Source organism: Crocodylus porosus, unplaced genomic scaffold (assembly GCF_001723895.1).
Source record: "Crocodylus porosus isolate Cpor-Errol unplaced genomic scaffold, CroPor_comp1, whole genome shotgun sequence".
NCBI classification, from domain to species: Eukaryota; Metazoa; Chordata; order Crocodylia; family Crocodylidae; genus Crocodylus; species Crocodylus porosus.
The window spans coordinates 35,033,135-35,059,898 of NW_017728886.1; the positions used below are offsets into that span (position 1 = coordinate 35,033,135).

At 41.1% G+C, this 26,764-nt stretch overlaps 1 protein-coding gene and 1 long non-coding RNA gene across 5 annotated transcripts in view; both read right to left on the bottom strand.

Annotated features, from left to right (window-relative positions):
- The window catches only part of CACNB2 (calcium voltage-gated channel auxiliary subunit beta 2), a 408,974-nt gene that overhangs the window by 13,276 nt on the left and 368,934 nt on the right, over positions 1 to 26,764 (bottom strand). For all 4 annotated transcript variants that reach the window (XM_019532357.1, XM_019532348.1, XM_019532364.1 and 1 more), the window contains 3 exons: positions 23,651 to 23,731; positions 23,237 to 23,295; positions 18,843 to 18,952 (listed from right to left, as the gene is read on the bottom strand). In XM_019532357.1, coding sequence (XP_019387902.1) covers positions 18,843 to 18,952; positions 23,237 to 23,295; positions 23,651 to 23,731 — 250 coding nt within the window. The remainder of the gene's footprint in view (positions 1 to 18,842; positions 18,953 to 23,236; positions 23,296 to 23,650; positions 23,732 to 26,764) is intronic.
- LOC109308129 lies at positions 1,827 to 13,316 on the bottom strand. Its single transcript, XR_002100495.1, has 3 exons — positions 13,306 to 13,316; positions 6,910 to 6,915; positions 1,827 to 2,023 (listed from the first exon to the last, which is right to left on the bottom strand). It is a non-coding gene; the product is annotated as an uncharacterized LOC109308129 (long non-coding RNA).

Consider the following 26,764-nt stretch of genomic DNA (forward strand, 5'->3'; position numbering starts at 1 on the left):
TTCTACTGCAACCTTCATCCGCCTTCACAGTCACTGAGATTCTAATAATTTCTTCCTTCTGTTCTGTCATTGAGGACTTGTAGTCCCATGGCTGGGGGCAGGCTTATTATAGTGGCGACCTGTACTCACTGTGTCACAGCAACATCAAAGGATTTATGTGGCTTTTCAGGAGGGAAATCATTGCCACCTGCTGTTCTTACCACATCCTGGTGATGCTGCCACTGCTTGGTCTGTGACTGCTTATTTGTCAGAGTTAACCCTGCTTATTTCAAAGCTAACTTTCCCTGAAGGTCATTCCACTATTCATCACCTGTAGATGTGCTAGGTAGTAGTACAGCTGTGTCCCACAGACCTTCCAAGTAGACTTCAAGCAGCATTACAAGTTAGAGCTGTGTAATCTAGCCTGGAGTGGGCAGGATAGGGCAGCCACTGCTGTATGGGCTAAGCCAGGGGTGGGCAATTATTTCGGGCAGAGGGCCGCTTACTGAGTTTTGGCAAGCCAACAAGGGCCACATGACAGGCAGCCAAGGGCAGATAGTTATTAATTTTCTAAATTTTTTAGGGGCCCTGGCCAGATAGAGTGGCCTGGCGGGTCACATCTGGCCTGTGGGCCACATTTTGTCCACCCCTGGGCTAAGCTTTTCCTTTCTTGCATCAGGAAGTCAATCAAATGAATCATGACAGAATCGGTGGTCTTTGGTGCCAAGTCGTATGGTTTGGTTTGGGATAACAATATAGGTGTTGATGTGGAGGATTCATCTTCATGCATAGTATGATGAATATTAATTTCCATAGTAATAGTACAAGCCATGATCTAAAATAAAAGGTGGGACCTGTTGTATCCAATCTATGTGGAGGTGAATCTCAGTGATTCATACTTCATTTCTGTTCCTTAGTTAGAGGCAGGGGAGTGGAAAGGGATGTGGATTGCTTTTGAAATTTAGGGGTGTGTGTGTCGGGAGGTGTTTATACCTTATTGTAATATTTTATTTTGTTTCTATGATTTTTTGTTAACTTTTATTGTAAACTACCTGGAATATACATCTAATAAATAAATACCACTTTTCCACATCCATCTATGACACCATCCTCCTCCACATGCCACAGTGAAACCCACTTATCCCACAGGATGTTACAAAGGTTCCTGCACAGTCACTTTGTTTCTCTTAGACATTGGAAATGCCATTTTTTTTTTTTTGGCTATTTGGAGCTTCCTGGCCATAAAGACGCTGGGTTTGGCTCAAGGAACAAACTGATTGTAGTTCTCCAGCTGAGCCTTCCTTTGATTACTGAAAGAAAATACTGATTTCTTTAATGTTGAAGGCAGCAGGAAATCTTTATATCTCACTGTTCATTTAAGCAAATAATGTGCTTGTACATTTCTCCTGGTGTTATGCAAAGTATGCACCAATAACACCAGGAAAATGGCTAAACAACAAAACTATGGAAGACACACTGAAAATATGTTCAACAACCCATAAAATGCACCCAATATGGACATATTATGTAAAAGGTATTAATGTTTAGTCTCACCACACACTTAAATTAGCTCAAGTGTCAGATACCAGTTCCAGAGTAAAGACAGTAATTTGTAGCATTAGCTGGCACATTTAAAGAGAATTATATCATAAGAAATTAATTTATTACTATGTGCACCTGACAAGGAATTAGACCCTTTTATATACTATGTAGTTAGGAAAATTTTCAGGATTTCTTTGATAAATCTCAAGTTATAAGCAATAATTTATAAAAGCGTAACAGATTTAAAAAAAAAAAAAAGACCACTAGATAATTTCCAAGCCCAGACAGCAGCAGTGGAGGCAGCTGGACAGGTAGGTTAACCTTCCCTGCCTGCTCCCCTGGAATAAACGCTGCAGGCAGTCACAAGTAAGTGGTGTTTGGGCAGGGGTGGAAGTGGGGGACAACAAGGGGCAGGACTCCAGGCTTCTGCTGGTCTGAAATGTGCTAGCACTAACACCAGTCAACTTTTGTGTGGCTCACAGTGGAAGGTGCAACAAGGCCCCTAGTTTATTAAATTGAACTTCAATGAATGAAGACATAAAAAATATGACATCTACTTCAATTCCTAACTTAAGTTGCTTCCAAAAAAAAAAAAAAGACCTCAAGGGAAGTTTCTGGCTAGGAAAAGAGCTACTGTATAGTGGAATGAATTCAAAGCTTCCCAAGCCAGCAAACTATTTAAGAAATAGTGGGAACATCTACATGAGATGCTAGAAGTGCAGTAGACTAATTCTACTGTGCATTACCACATCACAGCAAAAGCTGTACTAATGAGCAGTAGAATTAGTCTACTGGACATTAGCAATAAATGTGCATCTGTGCTAATGCGTAGTAGCGCCAATTACGGTGCATTAAGTTTAGTACCTGTTATTACAGTGGAATTATGGCACATTAATGTATGTGTAGGCATGCTCAGTGATAGTTAAATGAAAATACTTCAACATCCAAACAACTCAACAACCAGCGCAAAAAAATCCAGCAACAACAAACCAAACTAAACCTTGAGGATGTCAATGGCTACAGATTTACATGAGCTGAAGTGCTGCAGTCATTTGTGTATCTAAGGCCCCCTTACATGTTATAGGTATTCTGCAGTTAACTAGTTAATTGTGTAAATAGCTTGTGACTAGCTGCACATGCAAAGTAGTTATCACACAATAAAAAGTTTAAACAAGCTGTAAAGTTAGACTTTGAAAATGTATACTACCTTTATAGCTGGTGGCTACTTCACCAGCTATAAAGGTAGTAATTTGCAGGAGTAACGGGGTCTCCCCTGTAGCCCCATCAGCTGACAGGGCTCCCAACCACAGGGGGGCACCTTTCCTAGTTGAGGCTGGGAGTTCAATAACTGCTGGGGACTTTCTTCCACAGCAGCTGCAGCTTCTGTGCCCTGGTAGTATCCTGCAGTTTCTGGGACGCAGTCTCACAGCTGTCGATGCTGGTTCCCTGTAGCATGCCTCCTGACAAACCTCCAGGATGGGAGGATCGCCACTGCCATTCCCTCGCCCTGGGAGTGTGGGAAACCGTCGGGGCTGGAGGATCACTGCAGGGCAATCCCCCTTGCCCATGGGTGTGGGAATCCCCTGGAGCCGAAGGGTCACCACTGTGACCATGAATGACTGGTGCCTCCCAAGCCTGGGGGGGGGGGTAGGGGGAACAGCAGCAGCATTGGCAGTGAGCAGGAACTGCCTACAGACACTAGTGGTGGTGTCAGGGGGGTGGTGAGCCCGCAGAAGCCAGTGGTGGCTTTGGCAGCAGCCAATTTCAGGAGGGGTATGTACCCTGCTCCCCCCAAGCATCGCCTATGACTGTGACGATGCATACACCCCGGGGATTTCCTGCACTCCCAGGTTGAGGAAGATTGCCTGTGGCAATCCTCCAGCCCCAAGCAATCCTTCAGCCCATATCCCTGGGGCAGTGAGACTGTTTCAGCAGTGATCCTCCTACCCTGGGTGTGGGGTGGGGGATTGCCATTCCCCTGCCCCAGGAGTACATGGGGCACCCCCAAAGCTGGGAGCCCCTCAACTGGGGTTCATGGGGCTCCCAGCTACGGAAGCTTGCTTCTTGTCAGTGCAAGGGGAGCCTGAGATTAGGCTTCCCCCCACTGGCAATAAGATGCAACGGGATCTAATGCATGATCCCACTCTTTGTCTTTCTGTTGTAATTCAATGAGCTTTACATGTTAATATGAAAATGGTAGAGAAGCCCTTAAATTTCATAAAATATAAATTTGGTTTAAGTCAGAAGTAACAAAAAAACAATGGAGCCATTTTTATTAACATACTGACATAAAGTTGAAAGCATGGTAAAAAAAATGTGGGGGAGAGGGGAGTAATTAAAGGCAAAAATAAGACTGTCATGAATATCTGTGGACATTGGGTGCCAAGAACTGCTTTACACCCCTTGGCAATTTCCCCTTCCCCTGTCTACCCTGCACTAGGCAGAGGGGGAATTGCCATAGAAGTGGCTACACTGGTAGTAAGCTTCATGAAGAGCCTCCTTGAGTAGTGTGCCCCTGCTGGACATGACACAAACAGCTTTAAAGTTCCCTCATGTAGGGAAGTCAGCACAAAGTGGCCTTATTTCTGTGGAGGTTCAGGGAATACATTCTGTATCACAAAACTGAACATGCCATTCAGATGAACCAAAAATATTTTGATTTTCAGCAGCAACTGCTAAGGAGCATGTGTTGTCAAGAATTAACTGATGACTAAAGGTGTAAGTCCAGTTTGATCTTTTTATAGAGAGGAAGAGAGTGTTTAAATGCCAACCTACTTTAACCAACCATAAATTATCCATCATCTCAACACATTACTGCATTTGATCTTTATCTTACAAACATTCTATTTTTAGCTTCTGATTTGCTACATGTCAATGAATATTAATTTTCACCATTTTTGTCTTCTACTGGCAACAAATGTACTCTTTCAGAAGCATTAGATCTTTAACTTACTACTATTTGTATTAAGTCTGTATTGCATCAGCTACACAAACAAACAAACCTTATTTTTCCTGAAAACTGACAGGCATTACTTTTCAAGATAATGATATGAACAGATCCATACCTCTCCCCACACAGTTGCCATGCTAAAACGATCAGCAACACTTTGCACAAGTAAATGTCAGAAATAATATTTTACAAATTGAGTCACGGGGTGGATACACTGGCAGTTCAATTCTTTTCTCATTCTGGTTTTGCACTGACTTCAAAAAGTTTACTCTTTGCTTTACACCAGTATGACAGGGATGAGACTCGAGGATACAAATTCTATGGGAGGGTCAACAAGTTTAGGCAAAAGAAATACTCATGCTAGGTCTAGCCGGCATGTGTTATTAAAGAGCTATTGCATCAAAAACGTAGCACCAATTGAGAAGTGTAAAGAGCTATACAGTAGGGGTCCGCTGCCTTCTGCCACTGTGGACTGGAGTTTAGGACCTGACTGTTGTTACAGTCCAGAAGTCTCTACTTTCTACCCCCACCCCCCTCGCTACCCCTTCAACCCTGAGTAGTAGGCTTCTATATTCCCAGATTTTCTGCAGCAACAATAAGCTCAGACACTGAGGAGCAGTGGGCTTTGCCACAGTGAGGAGTGCTGCAGAGTGCAGGGATGGAGTAGCTCAGTTCTGTGAGATTGATCCCTCCTGCCAGATCAGACCTCCATGAGCTGGATCAGTTCTGTTCACAACCCAGATCCAGCCCACGGGCTATGGGTTACCAACCACTGCTATACAAGGAAAACAGAGAAAAGGAAAACTATTTGACTTTTGTTCAAAATATTTGCTGACTAAAGAGAAATCTGTAATCTTGACAAATTGTAATTTTGACCAACCATCACCCCCAAATATGTTTTATCAGATGTAAAGTAATATCCAAGTGTTACTGGGTATAATCTGTTAATATCTAGACGTACATTTCATGTGTTTAAAACTGAAAAAACACAATGAAAGACCTGATTATACAGAATAACTTCCATAGCTGGAATGCAGGCAGGAATGTAGACAACGGGAAGCATTTGGCATACTATATATTAATAAACATCTAACATTCAGTTAAAATTTTTAAACACTACATGAAAAAAGTCCTTCTTTAAAATATCAAAAAACCCCATTCTTTCAGTAAGACTTTCTATGTCACATTTTAATCCTAAATGAATGTGCAGTTTGATAATTGCAAATCTTGGAAGCAGTGGATTGAAATGCAAAAATAGACACCTATAATTAATCTCATAAATCCATAGTTAGGCACTAAGTGACCAGTCGGTCTATGAAAATATTTTTTTTTCCTTTGGAGGGGCTGGGAGGTATGAGAAAAGGAAATGCATTTTTTCACAAAACAGTTCAGAGGCAGCTTTTGAACCTGGAGTTCCTCACCACCCAGAAATACCCTCCTTGCCACTGGGTATCCCATCTACCTTGTTTGAATTTGTTCCACTTTTTAGAAAATACTAAATTTAAATATGTAAATAGAGACTCTACATCCTCGTACTTAGAGCAACTCAGGGGATATCTGAATTCCTGCCCCTGCTTCAGTGAATGCTTAGGTGTTTATGCAAAATAGATCATCAAGAGTGATTGAAAACACCCCACCATGACATACCTTTTACAATGGTGATTTCACCTCTCAGACATTTTGTGCCTGAGAGGATCTGAACCTTCATTTTCCACATCTCAGGAAAGAAAAACTTGGGTTTCTCACATCCTGTGTGAACCCATGAATGCCTGATCCATTGAATAAAAGGTGCATCCTCTGTCCAGCCCCTTATTTACTGTAAGTAGCCATAACCTTTAAAATAACTACTGCATCAATACACATTTCATTTACTTCTCAGAAATACCAACATTGTTTCAACGAAGTGACAAAGCATATTACCTCAAGGTAATAAGGGAAGTGAGAAAGTTTCTATAAATTATTCATTATATGTCAGAAAATGATTTTCTTATCCACCTTCAGTAACACCTTAATCCATAAACACTCATTAATTTCATTGGGATTGTTTGCTGATCGAGGTACAATTCAACATTAATACTGGAATCTCCCCTATACTATTTAAATTGGGACACTAGGGACGACCATATTTCTTTTAGGGATGGATTACTACATAGAGATATACTTAACTAGCCAATTGCCCATCCAGAATGATGGGAGGGGATTGGCAGGTGAGGACAGAGTGCTGCCACGCACTGCCCCATGCTGCTGTCCCAGTCCATTCCCAGCATTGCCCATCATGACTGATGGGGGTGGGCAGGGGGCAGGCAGGGATGAAGCACCACCACCCAGCACCTCATGGTGCTGTTGCTTCGCCTCTGGCCCCATGCACCACCCCTCACCCCCGGTGTCTGGCTTTGTGCGCCAGAGTTGGGGGGAGAGGCCAGCACCAGTGCCATCACTGCTTCCTTGGAGGTGGCAGCAGTGTGGGGTGCTGTTGTATGCGGTGGCAAGGCTGGTTCCACCTCTGGGCCTGTGTGTCCTCCCCGACCCCCTGCATCCATCACCATGCACTAGAGTGGGGGCATGAGGCCAGCACCACTGGCCTTGCCCACTTGCTCTAGCCCCCCAGTCCCCATCATCATGGGGTTGTGGTGGGGACAGAGCCCCACATCCAGCCCCATTCCCCCCCCTGCTGCCCCCTTCCCCCAGCCACTTTGGGGCTGGGTCCGCTTCCCTCCACTTCAGGTCCGGCATCATTCTCCCCCCACACACTCCAGTTTCACCTGGGATGCCTCCCCATGAATGAAGGGTGGCAGTGGCAGGGGGATGGAGCACTGCCACTCATCAGCCTGCACCACCACCATCTCCCAGGAGCGGGGAGAAGCTTGCCCTGATGTCCTCTCCGCCCCCCTTGGCCAGCACCCAGAGTTGCTGCTGCATCCCAGGAGCAAGGCTGGGGGGGGGCAAGGCCATCCCCTCTGTCATCGCCACCCTACTCCGTCTGCTCAATTGCTGCTGTCTCAGGCTGGGGGGAGGGGCAGGAGGAAGAAGCGAGGCAAGCCGCCCCCTCCTCCACTCCATCTGCTCTGTTGTTGCCATCATGCCGGTCTGCCACTGCTACCGCCTCCTGTCCCACATGCTTTTGGAGCACTCTAATAAACAGACTAAGGCTTTTATCTTATTAGAATCATTTTCAATACAGACTGGGAAACGAACTCTAAACATAACAGTAGGTTGTAATGAACAATGCTAACTTTCTGGACAAGTTAGCTGATAGATTTCTCTACCAAATGGTCACTGTAGCAACAAGTAGCAAAGCTACCTTAGATCTATTTTCAATGGGCACTGAGGTTCTTGTATAAGAAGTGCATGTGGGATATAATCTGGAATCAAGCATCCAGGATAGACTAAATTGTAAGAGAAACCAGAACAGGGGTCATAAGAGGTCGAGAATGGGGGTCTTGGACTTCAGAAGAGCTGGTTCTTCTGAAGCAGGACCATTATGTAACAATGAGTTCTGAGCTCTAGATCTAGGAAAACTGGATGTTAAAGTACTATGAACCTACTTTTAAGGAAAAGGTACAAATTGCTGAGGGCTTGCATTCTAAGCAAGAGGAAATATTGGGAGGGGCAGGGCTACAGATCTACACAGGGAAAAAGGAACTTCAAACCAGTCATTAAAAATAAGAAGATGATCTACATGCCATGGTAAATGAATTGAGAATATTGGTGGTATACCACAGGGCAGTAAGGAAGTGGAAGCAAAACCTTAGACTGCTTGCTATTACCAAATCATGGCACCTGGATAACCTCCATCTTAGAAAAATGAATGAACTGGCACATGAAATACCGATTCCTCTATCATTCAATTTGTTGGCTCAGGGTAGTACCCTATGACTGGGAAGCAACAAATAGAATGCCCATTTAAAAAAAAATGCAAGAATGATCCAGGCAATTACAGGCCAAGTAGCCTGACTTCAACAGTAAAAGGAGTTTAAAAAAATGCAACTAAACACAGAATAGGACCTAACCTGGGTTTAATCAAAGGCAGATTATGTCAGATTAATTCAATATCCATTGATGACGAGACAGGGAGGAAGAAAATCTTTTCTGGCTGAAAAAACACTGGTGCATGATCAAATGGCTACAAACTGGCTACAGATAAATTCCAACTGGAAATTAGAAGTTTTTTAACCATCAGAGGACTGAAGTTTTAGAAAGCTCTTCTAGACAAAGTGGTCAGAGCAAAGAGGCTGAATCACTTTAAGATTCAACCACATATGTTTATGGAAGGGATAGTGTGACAGGGAAGGGAGCTCCAGCACAGCAGTCAGTTTGTTTGATGCTGAGCCATGCTTTTGTGGCCCCCAAGCTGGAATATAAAGGTAGCTATTGTAATGTGGAAGGCATCTGGTAATCCCATACTTCAGGGTTTATGCTATTGGCACTTGGGGGCAGGAAGGAATTTTCTCCTTTCAAGAATTCTACTGGCTTCTGAGTGGTTTTTTATTTTTGCCTTACTCTGAGACCTTGGGATATTTATTATAGCTAGGAATGGAGGATCTTGGCTGGGGTGTGCTGATTCTTCTACTGTTCATTAGAAAATTTAGAGGTTCCTGGTTTTGGATGGTCCTTCTCTCCCACTCAGAATCATACCAATCAGGATGGTATTTTATCCTTGGAACAGACTGGCAGAAACTGGGGAAGGCAGGAGGGAAAGTGTCGCCTTCCTCTAGTGTGGGGCATGAACCTTTTCCTAGGATTTTTGAGCATATACTAATCAACTGCAGTGCCCTTCTCTCTCCTTCTTACCTCTAGCTCATTACAGGGAGCGCGTGGGGTTTCAGATACAATTCCTTGTATTTTGGGTTTAAAGTGGTGATTTTGAGGATTCCTTTCAGATAGCAATTGTCTGTAAGTACAAGGGTTTGGATTCATTGGCCTGAGGACCCCCCCTTCCAGTCATATATTCCTACGATACCTGCAAAATATGTGCTTATAACCACAGACAGGTTGTTGCATATGGAGGTATAGGTAAGGGTCCAAAGCAAATAACTGGATTTACAGTCATCTGACTATGTGATTAACTAATACAAAAAACTACATCTTTTCTATGATCATTCACTTATCTGTGTGTTTGTGCACGCGTGCATGTAGTTTTGTACATACAGCTTAAACAATTATATTTGAAAATTTCTTATAATGTACTTGTCAATCTGAACCCTTATGTTTACTATTTTTAAAATAACTTAAGAAAAAGGTAATATTTGATAGGAAAAAAAATCAGTCCATAGTATAGCATTCACTTGTGCTTATTGTTCTAAAACCAGTTATTTGGCAGTGTCTACATACAATACAGCACTAAACACAAAACAGAAAGAAAAAAATAATTTGCAAGCTTATATACATACCCAAAACATCTGGAAAGGGAGGGCAGGTATTAATGAAGCAAAAAATGGAAAAAGGCAAGACAATCAGGTTCTTATGCAATGCACACATAATGAGATAAGGTATTAACAAACGTAACATTCACAGGAACAAACAAGAAAAAGGATTTGGGTCATGAATACGAAAAAACACAACAGAAAACAAAGCTGGTTTGGCAGCTTCTTGCAGATGACATGCACACAGTGGAACTTAAATGGCCATGTATATGCCAATTTAAGACTGATTTTCAGGTCAGTAACTTTTAACCACATACTGTGACATTTTTTGAGAAAAGAGCATTTTCTCAAAAAAACAGACTCATTTTCAAGCAATTGGAAAATGTACTGCCCCTTCCCTTGCAGATGTTTTTCCCTTTAAATATTAATATTTCATATATTAAACATATAGACATTAGCGACAAGCAAACATGTCCCTCGGGCATGGAATTGTATTCATGTCCAAAACCAGTTTTCAAAAGAGATAATAAAACTTTCGTGTCTTTTGGAAACAATGTGTAAAAATAATTTTTGATCTAGGCAGTATTTTGATATAATTCTTAGACAGATTAATCTTGAATTAAAAGTCTCAGAAACTGAGAAATATTAAGTCATAGCCTTAGTGTTTGATGAGTCAGATCCTCAAGTCTATTTTTACCCAGTCCTTATTCAGACAAACTTCCAGTTCAGATGGAACAGGAGTATAATGCTAGACTCATAAGGAATATCTGATTGCTCAAGTACAGTTCTTTACTCTAGCTGTGCTTTCTGTCTATTGCTGTCTATTTCTGTATATGTCTTCTTGAAGGTTGCTCTCCTCTACTAGTTCAATCAGTCTCGGTCCCTATACCTCAGTTCATTCCTTCTGCAATACATTTATATGCCATAAAGCCATGTGCTAAGTGACATGGTAAAAATTATTGTCTAAAGAGTTTGGCTTATTTTCCCAGTGAAACTGGATTTTATTGAGCATGCATGTAGAACAGCTTTTTAGCCACTTTATTCATTTTCTGTCCTTCCTCTTAAGAGACTATGATGTAAATACAAGGAAAAGCCTGACAATACTATTTAAAGTAAAAAAAATAGTGATTCATTTTCAAAGGGCTGAGGACCAGCCTCACATGGGACAGGCAGAACATATGCACGCAGGAGAGAAATTGGCCAGAATCAGTCTTCTGTCCATGAGATATTTGATTTACTCTTGCCTGGGGCTGTAGGCATAAATGAGTTTTATAACACTGAAACAATAAAAAAGAAACCCTGGCAGCTAAACATCCCAAAACATTTTTTGGACTTTCCTACTGAAATGAAAAAAATCATAGAACAATAGAAAAATAGGATCTCATGAGGTCATCTAGTCCAGCCTCCTACTCAAGGCAGGATCTTCAAAACATTTCATTTTCGATCAAACTATTTACAAAACGTTGAAACAAATACATGGGTCTCAGTCCTTTTGTCAGTAAATTACCATTAAATACTATTTAAGTATTATTTTACTACTATTCAAGTATTTTATGTAACTTGGAATAGTAGCAACAGAAGACATGGACAGCAACTCAGTTCAGAATATCCTAAACCAAGTGGTTCTTGGGAAATGGAAGACCCATTCAGATCTCTGCTTTAAGCCAGGCATGGAGGGACTTTGAATTGGGGTCTCCATCAAGATGAGTATACTAACTACTGGTTAAAAGATGTTCTGGGTGGGTCCTCCTTAATCTCTCCTATTTGCACTGTTCTTCTTTCCATAACATACTTGACTTTTCATTGAGACACAGGAAGAATGGGAGGCCGGAATTCACATGGGAAGTGGACACCCGAGTTCACTGGTATTTAATGCAAAATAAAACTCTAATTAACACCAATAGGTGCCACTTAACAGGAGAGGTAGTTCTGTAAGAAAAGTGGGTCTGAATCCTACAGTATGGTGAATGCTTTAAACTCTTGAGTTAGCAGGTAAAAGGAATACCACCAACTTCACTTTGTGAATCTAAACATTTCTTGCTTTTTAGTACATGCCCAAAATGAAATGTTCCTACATTTCTGAAAGGTTTGAACCAAAATGAAGTATGTCAATGATTTCTAAATCTTTTGCCATTTTTAAATCATTTTTGTGGAACTATTTGATGAAATCTAGCTGGAAAGTGATGAAATGTGCTGTGGCCACTCCAAAACTGCTTTTTGTCAGTAAATCACTTATTTGCAAAAACTAATCCTGACTGTAAACTTGAAATGCACTTTCTTTGGGTGCCAACTGTGGGTGCAAATCTTGTTTTTGCAAATAAGCCTGTTAAAATGGGACTTTTGCCCTAAAAATTAAATTCAACCCTGAATATACTCTTACTCATTCTAACGATGCTTGCTATTTTGATTATATTAAAAATAAAAACTAATTAAAATAAAAATGCTGTTACGTTCCAATGAAGTTTGTTTTTTAAGTTAAAATGTTTTCTTTTAATTTAAAAAATACCAAACTTCACTATGGTTAAGTCAAATGAGAAAAATTCCTATATGCCTTCAGTACGACCAAGACCAAGTAATTATAGATCTGCTTCAGAAAGCAGATGGATTCCATGACTAGTGTAATTTTGTTATTACTGCAGTATTGCAAAATATTGCCTAGTGACAGCAGAACAACTAAGATGAGGCAAGGGAATAGTAAGAGAAGGCACGTAAATAAAAGGGGGAGGAGGGGAGTTATCAGGTACATCCGCATGAGTGGTTTGTGGCTCCTCCAATCCGTTTGCAGCATGGCGAGGGTTTTTTGACACTGGGAAATTCCGGTGGTAAAAAAAAAAAAAAACAAACTAGAAAAAATGGCGTGGCACACATGGTAGCAGTGTGTGCTGCCAGAAACAGGCCAGCAAGAGTTCAAGCTCTGGCTGCCAGCCAGGCTTTGAGCAGCTGGCTTGGCACCATTGCTTCCCTGGGAGGCCCCCAGGATCTCAAGTAAGACTGCTGGGGCTAGTACAGGTGCTGACTCCAGCCTCCCCTAAGCTCACCTGGGTCCCTTTGCCATGCACCGGAATGTGCATGCAGGGGTGTGCCCAGGACCAAATAGCAGTGGCACAAATATGTGCCGCTGCTATTTGTCCCATGGGAAATGTGTGCCCCTGCATGTGCACACTCGTGGGAATGCACCCATCAAGTTTATGAGATCTTCGGCTAGGAAGTTAGGACCAAAGACAATAAATTATCTTGACTTATACTGACAGTTTGATAATAATTTATCTAATCTATTTACTAATCTATAGGTATAATAAGAATACCTAACTCCTACACAGCAGTTTTCATAAGGAGTTCTCATAGCAACTAACAGCAGAGGCACCCCCTTTTACAACTGATAACAACAGAGATATTAAAGTAAAAATTTTCCCACTAATTTTAGGTGCCTGCTTTGAACATTTCCTACTGGAGTTTCTGCAGTACCGGTACAGCTGCCTGAAAATTGAACTGTCAATTCCATGGGCAATTCTGAATATGTATGATATTGTTTTGCCCTAAAACAGGATAAAATCTTATATCTTGGAATTTTCTTTTAAAGTGTAAGAATATTTCAATTCAGGGCCACAGTTTCCATCGATTTCTGGTTTCCCTGTTTCTAAGTGCTGTTTAATAGCAAAGGAAATCCACTGATAATAGGAGGAAGGCAGGGGAGGGAACTCCCTTCCCTCAAAGTATGGGAGTAAGGAATAAGATCAACAGAGCTAATGAAAGGAGGGAACCCACAAGATGTGTTTTTAAGAAACTGGAGACCTGAAATGATGGGGGCTGAGTAGGCAAACTGCCAGATAGCTATACAGACGTCTGTCAAGAGTCCTACATGGTAAAAACTACAAGGATTCCATCAGATTTTTATTAAAATCAGTAAGTTTCTATGGCACTTTCTGATTCAGTAAATCCTCATTTTTGGACAGAAAATCCTTTTCGATCAGTTCCAATGCACAGCACTCATTAGCTCCCAGCTGCCTATTGCTTCACACTTCTGCAGCTGGGATCATAGAATCATATAAAATTAGGGTCAGAAGGGACCTCAGGAGGTCACCTAGTCCAACCCCCTGCTCAAACCAGGGCCACCCACAATTAGATCATCCCAGCCAAAGTTTTGTCTAGCCAGGTCTTAAAAACCTCCAAGGATGGAGATTCCACAACGTCTCTGGGTAACCTGTTCCAGTGTTTGAATACTTTCATAGTGAAAAAATTCTTCCTAACATCTAACCTAAACTTCCTGTGCTCCAAATCTGAGTCCCTTGCTCCTTGTTCTGTCATCTGCCACCACTGAGAACAGTCAAGCTCCATCCTCTTTCGAACCCTACTTCAGACAGTCAAAGGGTGCTATTAAGTCTTCTCAGTCTTCTTTGCTCCAGACTAAATACACCCACCTCCTTCAGCCTCTCCTCACAAGTCATGTGCCCCAGTCCCCTCACCATTTTCACTGCCCTCTTCTGGACTCTTCAATTTGTCCACATCCTTTCTGTATTGGGGGTCCAAGACTGAACACAGTACTCCAGATGTGACCTCAGCAGTGCTGAATAGAAGGGAATACTCACTTCCCCTGACCTGCTGGTACCACACCTACCACTGCAGCCCAGTATGCCATTTGCCTTCTTCACAACCATGGCACACTGCTGACTTATATTCAGCTTCTTGTCCACTGTAACCCCCAGGACCTTTTCTGCAGAGCTGCTGCCCAGCCAGTCATCCCCCAGCCTGTTCTGGTGCATGGGATCGTTCTGTCCTAAGTGCAGGATGGAACAATATTTCCTTAGCTTGCCTGTGAGAATGTTGTGGAAGACCATATCAAAAGCCTTGCTAAAACCAAGGTATACCACATCCACTGGTCTCGCCACATCCACAGAGCCAGTAACTTAGTTCTAGAAGACAATCAGGTTGGTCAGCCATGACTTGTCTTTGGTGAATCCATGCTTACTGTTCCTAATCACTTTCTTCTCCAAGTGCTTAGAAGTGGATTTCTTAAGGATCTGCTCCATGATTTCTCCAGGGACTGAAAGGTTATTTCCAGGGAAAGATTTTTCCTTTTCTTAAATATGGGCACTGTGTTTGCCCCTTTCCAGCCATTCAGGACCACTCCTGATCACTATAAATTTTCAAAGATGATGGCCAGTAGCTCTGAAATCTCATCAGCCAACTCCCTGAGCACCCTTGGGTGCATCCCATCCAGCCTGTTGAACTTGCACATATCCAGCTTTTCTAAATAGTCCCTACCTGTTCTTTCACCACTGTTGGCTGCTCACCTCCTATCCAAACTGTGCTCCCTGGTGCAGTAGTTTGGGAGCTGACCTTGCCTGTGAAGACTGAGGTGAAAAAGGCATCCCAAGGTTTCAAGTCAAGCATAGAGAAGACGAGGAACCCCAACTTTGTCATCCTCTGTAAAAATTCTGGACTTGACCAGCATGGGAACTATGTGGAGAATCCCATTCTGCAGGACAGAATTAAACTGTCATGGGAGAGTGAGGAGAAAACAATCTTCCCATCCCGCAACAATTTTCTACATTTTAAAGAACACAAGACTTTTGGAGGTTTTTCATAGAAAGCCACAGGGAGCCCACCCTGGAATGGCCATAAGTTAGGGCACCCACCAGAGATGTCAGAGACCAGTGTTCAAGAACTTGTTCTGCCTGATTCAGTTCGATTTCAACTTCCATTTACTACATCCCAGGTGAAAGCCCTAACTACTAGCTTGCAGGATGGTCTAGGATGGGGCTCCCTCCATCTTTTTTGCTTGGGCAGTTCCTCTTTCTATAAAGAAATTAATATGCATTGTGCCAGAGAAAGACCGATTCTGCAGAACAATGGCAAAGTATACCAGTGAGAAGTGGCAGATGTTCAAATCCCTGGCCTAAATTAGGCAGAGCAGAGATTTGAATTTGGGTCTCCCACAATATAGATAGTACTTTAGCCATCTCCTTTCTCTTGCCTCACTGGTTTTCATTTCCCATACCCAGTCCAACCTTCCCCCACCAGCTCTTAATCTGATATCATTCTTTCCCTGACCCTATAACCCCAAGTTCTTTACATCATTTCCTTCCCTGGCTCCCAATGTCCTTGCCTAACCAGGCCCAATCTCTCCATAGCTCCAGTCTCAGTTCCCAGCCATGTGCCAATGTCCTCACACAGCCAGTCCCAACCTTCCTCTACCTCATATCCTAGTACTAAGTTCCCTCTAACCCCCATATTGCCATTAGTCTCAAGCAACTCCTGAGTCTTACAGTTGTAGAAGTAATTGGCTTACTTGACTAGAAAAACAGACAAAGACCAGACGTGCTGATACTGCTTAATTCAAATGTTCTGAGATAAGGAATCTGCATTCCTGCATTCCTTGGATTATCTTGATATCTTGCCCTGTGTATTCCTGCATGCCTTGGGATAGCCCTACACATAGATAGTTGTTTAAGTAAACGTTCTAAGTTTCTGTGTAATTTACTATTGTTTTGTTTCTCCAAGGTGTATTTTTTATCTCTTTCTCTGTCTTTAGTATAAATACGCTTGTAACCTTACAGAGTCTGAGAAATCCTTTGAAACAAACAAGTGGGTGATTCCCCTTGCTGTATGGAATTCTCCCTGTGATCACAGTATAGCCTTAAATAAAGAAAAGCTGGCTCTGTCAGTTCTGATTCAACCACTATGCGAAGTTTGATTTCTTCCACACAGTCTAGCTTCATTCAAATCTGCCAGCTCCTCTCTTCTTTCTGGAGTCATTAAGTTAGCACTGAGAGAACATGGATGGAAGGTGGAGGGCAGACTCCCTGGTCTTTGTTCTAGTGTTAGCCATGACTTGACCCAGTCCAGAGCAACAGATATGTAATTCCAGGAAAAGTCCTACTCAGCCCCACGTTGGAGCATGCTCATTCTGGGCATCTTGAGGGGATTTATCTGTTAAACACTATTGAGTCTCTATGTAGCATATGAACATTGCTATTTTTCATAGGCTTATAATTTGACCACATTTTGATATTTTTTGTAAGGATGTCAAGAAGCATATCGATGATATCAAATACAGGAGGGCCACTGGCATTTATAAGCTAAACTATTATCAGCCTTTTAAAAATAAGGGTAAAATATATTTCTCCTTAGCCTCATTCTTGGAAACAGTTAAACTGCTGTACTTGAAATTTCCTGGAGAAATCAATTTGAGGCATATTAAACTACAAAAATTACAGTCAAAATTTGGCAGTTATCAGCAACTGAAAACAAATGTCTACAACCTTCATAATAGGTCCTTCCTATTACACACATGTATACAAATACACACCTACACATGCTCCTTGGTATTGTAGCAACTGAGATGATGGTAGCAGTTGCATTTTAAATACCTCTACTAAAAAGATTGTATGTCCTAAGGAAAGATGTTGCAGTTGTAATGGCTGAAGTTTGCCATTGTACCTGGGTGAACAATTTAGTGAACAACAGATTTAATTTTTTTTTTTTTTGCATATTAATGGATGAACGGGTGAACATGGAATTTTCTGAAAGATAAATGGTGGTGACAGATTGATAGGTATGAAATTATTTTTAGCCTGTGCAACAGATAGATGTTTTTCTTGCTGCTATGATCATTCATCTAGTATTAGATATTCATGACTCAATATATTTATCAAATGGATCACTAATCAACTTTCACTTTTGCTCAAAACAAATTGTCCTTCATCTTTTAATTAAATGATTAAATAAACTTTGGCCACCAGCCTAAATTCAGTTACATGAATGTTCATATGAACAAAATTTATCAAAGAGCAAATAAAAACAGTCAAAATGAAATTTATTTAGCAATCATCAGATATTTATATAAATTTTCTCATACAATTCCATTTGCTAGCCAACATCTCACGCGTGAGTTTTCAAAAGCAAGATTATAAGAAAGTCAAGTATACATTTCAAATTTACAGTAGTCCAGTCTAAGAAAAGCAAAAATAACACACTGATAAATGGTAAAAATACAAATGAAAACATGGATTCATTAAAACCATATTCCCTAGAGTGGAATGAGAAACAATGTTACTGTCTCACAAAAGTTTTCATGATTTAACCAGGGATAATCCTGGTCTTGAGCAGAAGGCTGGAATAAATTACCTCATTATAATTTCCATCCCTACTTACCTATGATCCTATTATTGCAAAATATTTTTAAATTCTGCATTATAGCAAAAATGAGACTTCTTAAAGTTTTTCACAAAGACCAAAAGACAGGGAAGAAAGCAAACAAGTGAACTGCCACTGTGCAGTGGTTTGGATGCTCACCTGGATGTAATATATCTAGGTTCAAATCCTTGCTCTTGAAGAACTGGAGCAGAGACTTGACCTTGGGTGTACTATATCTCATTTGAGTGTCCTTAGCACAGAGGGCACTGAATTGGCTTCCTTCTGTCTGTCCCAATGAATATTTATGCATTTATACAAAGCTCCAACTAGGGAGACTCAATTCAAAATAGTCACCTACCAATATGTATGCTGAGAACCTGGCAGAATGTGAATTTAGGCTTTTTTAGGTTTTTGTATAATCCTTAACATTACTTAAAGATTAACATTACATGCAAACACACATTCAGAGAATTCAATGGTGAAAAATAAATTTAAAAAATACCAGTAAATATAATGGGTACTTTAGTAAAGATCAGGTTCCCTTTCCCCAACTTTAAAGAACCCACCTAAGCAGCTGTTTAAAAATTTCAGCTTTACTTATCCAAAGGTGTATTCCCATTTACATTATGACCTAGAAATAACAAATCTAATGCTAAACCTTAACAGGTACAGGATAACCCCAAATCAGTACTTACACTTATTTTCTCTTAGAAATACTTCTGCTGTTAGGATCTCTGATTTGTTGATACCATGGCTGCAATGACTGCTCTTTTCACAGCAGAGAAAATGAGTTCCCCTGTGTTCTAGATATAAACTGAGGGGATTGTATTTGAGTGCCAATTACTGGTTATCGTCATACAACATATACTCACCCAAGCTTGATTTTGTGTTAGATCGTTCTATTATCGCATGCTTACTAGGATTGTTTAATACTGAGCGTTTGGCAAGCGAGATGTCTGCTGTAACCCGTGTGATTGATATACTGTAAAACATAATCGAAGAAAATGGTGTGTCATTTATCATGGAGGAAAGCAAAGATAAAAGGCAGTCAGTTAATAAAAGGCTGAGAGGACCACAAGGAGGTGTGTTCTCCTTGCGACACAAGACTGAACTAAACTGAAACACTATACCTACTCTGTGTATGCCAACTGCTAAGCTGGAAGCAATATAGCCAGGTGTTGAGGTGCTGCATGTGACTCAGTAAGCTTCTTAACTGCCTCTTACCTGACACAGCACACACACGGCTTAGTGAAACATACACAGCACCTCCCCAAAGCAGCTACTCTGCTTCCAGTTCTGGAGCTAGTACACAGGTACGCTACACAAGGGGTGTGTCTGCACATGCATTTATGCACTTTAGTTAATTTGCATTCAGTTTAGTACCATTGTGAGGTAATAAGAAAATACTCATTAGCCTGCCTTAATGCACATGAACTAAATAGTATGTTTTTTACTGCTGCTTTAATGCGCATTAAAATAGGCTAGTGCGCATTAATGCACACCTGTAGATGCACCCAGGGTGTAGCATCTCTCAGCAGAGAAGCAACATGTCTTGATATGGAATCGCCTGGTCCTATATAGACATGCCCTGGGTGATGCTGTTCTCTCTGCAGGAAGAAAGTTAAAGAAGATACTTAGATCTTAGTCAATGCTGCAATAAGCACTATGGCTAGGGATAGAATTTACACAAACTGGTTTAAGTGATCAGAAACCAATTTAAACTTGTAACACAAGTTCAACACACTTTCAAAATAGCTAAAACTGGTTTAAGATAAACTTGGTTGGATGCAGTACCAGACTTAACTGATTTAAGTCAACTGGTTTATGGAACTTCTCTCCCAGATCCTCTCCCAGTTCAAGTTAACTCACAATTCCCCAGTATCCCAGGATGCTTTGCAGCCACCCCTCTGCTCTGCCCCACCCCTCTGCTCCCCAGTCAGAGCGCTGTTACTCCTTCCTTTAGCTGGCTGAGGAAGTCAGGGGGTGGGGGGGCCAGAGCCGGCTCCACTGGTAAAACCCACCCTTCCAGCCTGGCACCGGACCCCAGGCCGGATGCTTCCACCAGGGGTGGGGGGCAAAACCAGACCCCAGCCAGGTGATGTCAGCACAGGGAACTGGGGTGGGAATGGAGGCTTGACTCTGCCCTCCCAGAGCCAGGAGCTGGGAGACATGCCTCCTTCTCAGCCTCTGCAATGTTTGGAGGGGGGGGAGAGGGGGGGGAGAAGCCAGCAGTGAGGGGCTAGACTCTGCCCTCAGAGCTGGGAGCCACACTCCCTTCTTCCCACCCTCCAGGCCAGCCAGGGGAGCGGGGAGGGAAGCCCTCAATGGGGCTTGACTCCATTCCCAGAGCCAGGAGTCAGGAGCTGACTGAAGGCAGGGGAGGAAGAAGCCGGCACTAGGGCTTGCCTGCACCCTCAGAGCTGGGCGAGGGGAGCCACACACCCTCCTCAGCCTCTGGGCTGGCTGGGGAAGAATCCGAGGGGGGTGGGGCTTGGCTCCAAGAGTCCCCTATAACCATGCCTCCTTTTCAGGCTCTGGGAGGGCTGAGGGGCAGAATGGCTCCCAGCTCTGGGGTTGGAGCCAAGCCCCAGTGTAGGCTTCTCCCCACCTCAGCAAGCCCAGAGGATGAGGAGGGGGCACGGCTCCTGGCTCTGGGCATGGAGCCAAGCCCCAGTGTGGGCTTCCCTCCCTGTTTCTCAGCTAGCCGGGAGGCTGAGAAAGGGGTGTGGTTAGGAGACTCCATCCCTGCTCTGGCTCCTTGCCCCCACTGCAGGCTTCCTCCCCTCCCTCTTACCCAGCTTGAAAGCTGAGGAGCGGCTGTGGCTAGGGGACTCCAGCCCCACTCCCAACTCCAGGCAGGCAGAATAAAGCCCTCGGTTGGGGCTCTTCCCTGCAATCCCCCACGCTGGGCTGCTCCTGTTTGAGGGATCCAGTACTGGACTGGAGGGGTGGGTTCCCCCCACCCCTTCCTCAGCCACCTAGGCATGCTGAGGAAGAGGCATGACTCAGGGAACCACCCAGCTTCTGGCTCTTTGCCATGACCAGGAGGCTCAGAGGTGTGCTCTAGTGCCCCTCCAACTACTGGTATGGGCCACTGCAGGGGTCTGGCTACCTTTCCTGTTTGAAAAGTGAATTTCAGTTCACTTGCTTATCGGTTCAATCTATGTAGTTCAGAGAAACTTGCGAAGTCTGAATCAATTCAGCCTTGGGCTTTTTGACTCTCTGTATTTAGCCTATATGTGCTTCTGTACATGCAAACCTCTCCCCTTTTGCACAATATCTTATGCCAACTTGTCTATTGACTTCAAGAGCCACACTGTCAAGATGAATGGAACGCAGAGCTCTGTGGAATATGGACTTGTCTTCCCTTTGGACTCCTAGGGCTTATGTATTTAGAAGGTGACCCCACCTGCTTTCTCCATACCTGCTACTAGGATGACTAAAAAGAAACATGGCAAGGCTAACTTTGCAGTGCTTTACAGCCCCTCAAACTGCCTTCTACAGATATCTGCCAGAAAAATGTACAATTTGTCCTATAAGAAATAATCTTTTGCCTCTCTCTCCTAATCTTGATTAGGGTATCATAACAAAGGTACAGCATTCACAATGATATGCACTGAGTAAGCAAACTAAAGACAATGCTTTGTACCCAGGCTTATGCTGTGGTACAACTACATGGCTATGATTTAGCCATCACGTTGTCAGTGGAAGTTGTAACAGGGACCAATGTTTATATTTAACTGCCAAAAAAGATTCATTAATACACTAAATGTTTCATAGTACTGAACATTAAAGTGAAAGTATGAGCAGACAAGACAGTGAAGGCCAGGGGTCAAGTGCCTCACAGACTCAGCTTTGTGTTTGCAAGTGAGGATGAGTCAAATGTTTACTTGCAGTTGCTCCCGGTGACTTGCTACATAATCTTTCATATGTGTTTTTTCCCTATGAAAACAGTTAGCTAAGCTTGTTTTGGTATCTAGAGCCAAGTTGCACCCCTTGGCTTAGCTCCTTCTCAAAATGTTTTGGCCTCTCAGGCCTAAAGAGAGGTCACATTCTTCCAAACAGAAGAGTTAAATCGGGCTTATCCCATTCTCCTTTCCTCCAGAGTCTAATTTTATTTACCTTGTAAAAAGGAGGAAATGGATTTCATAAGAACTAAAAGCTGTACTCTCTAGAAGTACATTGGATGCAATTCAGTTAAAACACCATCAAGTCTCAATTCTCTGATTGAGAAAAGTAAGTGAATATATTTTGTGTAAAATCCTTCAGTATGCAATGTAGTTAATATATGAAAACAAAATTATTTTACAGTGCAGATTAGCAATATAATTTTACAGTTTAGCCCTGGTCTGACTACAGCTATATATGGAGTCAAATACTGTGATGCTTGTCATAGCATTAACAGATTATTCCATAAAATCATGGAAATCCAAACTCTAATTTGGACTACTGGGTTTGTTATGCCCATCTGCCAACAGATTTTATACCTTACAAAACAAGATTTCCATTTGCAAGTTTTTGCCAGTTTCTTTCTTACATGCTAGATAGAATGGTTTATACCTTTTATTATTCCCAATATAACTATAAATTATTACAGATTTTGATGTCATTTTTAAAAGCTTCATCTCATCCATTCTTAATTGTGAAGAGCATACATAGCTGCATCCATGCAGCCTCCACAGTGAGCCTAGGATGGATACCAAGAAATAAACCTCATGCATTCATGCCTATTCTGTTTGTGCCCAAGTCTGAAAATTAAGCAGAGGAGATGGCTGGAGAAAGCGATGAGTAGTCTGGAGCACTCCTGGACATGTGCTCTGAGGCTCTCCGTGTTTGGAAACGGAGAACATGCAGTGCCACTCCGAGCCAATGAAGAGACTCTATTCATGTACAGAAACTATTACACTTGAAATATGCATTTAAATCATACGATGTTAACCAAATGAGCCTCTCTGTCAGCTTATGTCTTTGCCACTTAAATAAAAACAATGGGTCAAGGCCTATCCACTTGGGATTTCAGTTGCCACCTTTAGGAAAGCAGCCATCCTTTTCTTCTTAGAGTCTTCCCATCCTTATTATTTTCTCTGCTAGTGAAGCTTTGACTACCTACCCCAAGTAACTGCAAGAATTTGTCTACCATTGAATTGTACTTCAAGTTCAAAATACTCTTCCATCAGTATCTTGGTGTGAATGTCATTATTTTTTGGTGATGTGACAATTCAAAATAAGAACTATCTTCAAGTAATCTAGATTACGAAGTACTTACCGCCCTTCAAATCTATGTTTTAAAAAATCAAATAATGCTTTTTGCATCATATCTGTCACCTGAAAGTAAACAAGCAATGGATTAAAATTCTTCACGTGAAATAAATATTACAAAATAATCACTGTAAAAATATAGCTAATAAGTAGTTCAAAGTTTATTTCAAACTCATGTCTCCTAATGGCATGGTATGAACATGTAACTCACAAATATACAGTCTAAACACTTTAGCTTCTCCTGCCTGAATTCCAAGAACAAGTAAAAAGATAATGCGAAAAAATGCCCTGTATTCCCTTATATTTTTGCCTGATTTTCTTTGGCATTAATTGATGCTGTTTCTTATTCATCTTAAAACCATTAAAACAAATACTGTTCATTTCTTTGACAAAATGATAAAAATCAGTAGTAATTACTTACCTCATATCCCTTCAAGGAAGGCCCCACTAAAACTACCGGTCTCATAGAAGGCACTACATCATAAGGAGGGATGTGCTCGGTCTGCATAAAAAGAAAAGACTTTCAGAATCTCAGCACATCATTTGCAATACCAGTAATGCTTCAGTTACATTGTGAGTAACTCTGAATTTCCAGTGATGTCACTAACATGGGAATAAGGAGTTGTGGATTTTTTCTGTCTTCTTCTCTTCTTCTTAAAAATGTACAGCTATTACCAGAAGAGTGTGCTACTAATTGGGGTTGGAAGGATAGAAAAGGAGGAGAGGGGAGTGGGGAATGCACATTTTATTTTTTGCAAAAAGACCCCTCCTGAATTTTGCTTTCATTGCTCTACCTTCTGGTCCTCCCTGTGTAGTTGTGAAAGTTTTTCCACAAAGCAACTTCTCTCTGCCATAACTTCTGTGTGGTTAATGGAAGGGACTATTTCCGACTATTTACTTGGTTTGCCTGACTAAAGGGTTGGGACATCTGAGTTGATCACAGAAGTTTCCTATCAAAATCTTATCACTGCATTATGATAGTCTATAAAGGCTATTATACAAAGGAAAGTAAGGGAAGGAGAGAGAAAATAGCAATTTCTCTTTTATGTATTTCTGCCTCACTTAATAAACCATAGTGACACCACTGTAAATTCCCATAGAAGTGCTTATAATATACATTACCGTCTTCATACCTACAATTTTAAACTAAATGTAATCATGGCTAGGAAATGAAATCGAAACAATGATAGATGTTAGTATTTACAGAGTGTTTGTATAAATACAGCTTTCAATAGAAGAGATTCTTATTGATACCCAGAAGGGTCAATTCACTGATGTATCATGCACATTTTATGACTCTGGGTAATGTACTTTAAACACATGGGTGAGAACATTGCATCTTTCAAAAGACTGCCAAAATCTTGCAAATGTAAAACCAAATATGGTAAAGGAAAAGAATCAAACAGTTTTGTATCAAACTGTTTTTCACAAGACCAAGACTATATCAAACCTGGCTTATAAAAAAAAGCATTAATCTTTTTTTTAGTTCTTTTTGCTTTTTCTTTAGTTTAGGGAAAAATGTTTCAAATTAAAAACCACCAACCTGGAAAAATCTTAAAAGGAGGTATGACAGATATATATTTCAAAGGCCTACATAGTACAAATACATCAGTCAACATCAAAAATACTGTTATTGTTCATTATTACAGTATTCAACATGTCCCAAAATTAATCACAAAAGATAAAACAATTTCTTCCAACATTTCCAAACACAAAAAACAAAGACAAACATTGATACAGTGACAGCACAAAATGCTACACAAGCAGCAGTCTAAAGCAGTCTAAGACATGAAAAAAATCTTGCGACCGATTTTCTTTTTTTGTTTTTTCTTTTTTTTCTTGTAGCTTCATCACATAATTGGTAATATAATAAGAATGAATACCTGTGCCCAAGGCATCATAAGCACATGAACTGAATTTATTTTTTCATGGTGCAGGATTTAACTTAAAATGTTTCAAAGTATAAGCTTGTAACTATGATGTATAAGCATGAAGAGAGACCCTGTCAACTTTTGTTACCAGGAATGTAAATAATTTGCTACTTGCATGCATTTGAGACATGCCCCTTAGAAAAGTGCATTACAGGCCGTAAGTGCTTATGGGGTCAATGCTCTGATGCAAAAGATCTTTTTTATAAGGTGGCTATCAATGAAACTACACTCATGCTAGTAGTTAACATACTTGAAAATTAGGGAAGATACAGAAATTACCTTATTTGATGGAATATGGGTGCTTTATTTTTTTAAACCTATATTGCAGCAACTCAGAGGATTTCTTTGGGAAGGTGTTTTTTGTTTCCTGGTATTTTTAGTGTTATATTCATGGTAACAACTGCAGAACTTTCACTTGTCAGATCCCTGTTGTGAACATGCCCCACAGCAGCAGTGGCAGAAGTTTTATCATCTGATGCCTGTTCAGTGACTTCGCTTTATGAAGCAAGTTGTAGGTGTCCATATAGTTACTTGGACCATAGGCCACTTATTTTAAAAATCACCACCACTGCTTGTAATGATTTTGGGATTATCAGTGAAAGCAAAAAATGAACAGAGGTACAGAATCAGCTACACTCCTGCCTCTATGGTTGTCCTTTTAGAGATAAAGTTTAGAGGCTTGCCTTGATGGTATCCAAGAGAGATGTCAGTCTTAATTTTGCTTATCATATGCACGTTTGATAGCTAAATTATGATTAATTAAGAGACTTGTTCAGAACAAAGAAACTGTCATTCAATTCTGTAAAGAAGTGGGAATAATAAGTGTGTTGTTTAGGAAAGGAGTTCACTGAAACAAGCAATGGAACCTTCTTCAAGCAGGAAGAATCTAATATTCTTTGAGGAAGCATAAACGAGTAAGATAGAGAAGTTTTGCATTAGTGTGTCTAGATGTATCCACAGAGCTGCTGACACTGCTTCATCAGCATTACATACAGTACTGACCGTCTGTTAAGTGTGGGTGTATGTATGTAGTTAAAAACAAAATGAAGAGAATCCAAGGGAATTTGAGGAAGGAAGGAAGGAAGGAGAAAATAAAAATAAAAATAAAGTATTTGGCTTGATATTGCAGTTACGAGATATTTTCCTGGTAAACAACATACCCAAGCAAAGATGCGTGTCTTTCAGTCCCCAATAAAAGGGTGTCTATAATAGTTCTGTAGGCCAATTTATGAAGAAACCTTGGCTGTGTAGGGGACCGCCAATCCTATTTCCAATAGTTCAGATGCTATAATCTGACTGATGGAGGAGAAGGCAAGAACATTTGGGAGAAAATTTATATATGACAATAGGAAAAACTCACAGTAGACCGCCAAAACAAGTCTGCAGTTTTCCATGGTCTTGCTCATCTGCAGATTTTGCACCTAGTGGATTAGAAGTTTAAATACTGACTAAATTAAAAATTGAAGGCTTTTTGTTTGTTTGTTTGCTTGCTTTTAAGTACAATCTGATTAGAGTCCAATGATTTTAAAAGACTGAATTATAAATTAAAAAACTTGAAAAAAGAAACAAAGACAGATAAAATAAGCATGCACTAGAGAGGTGCA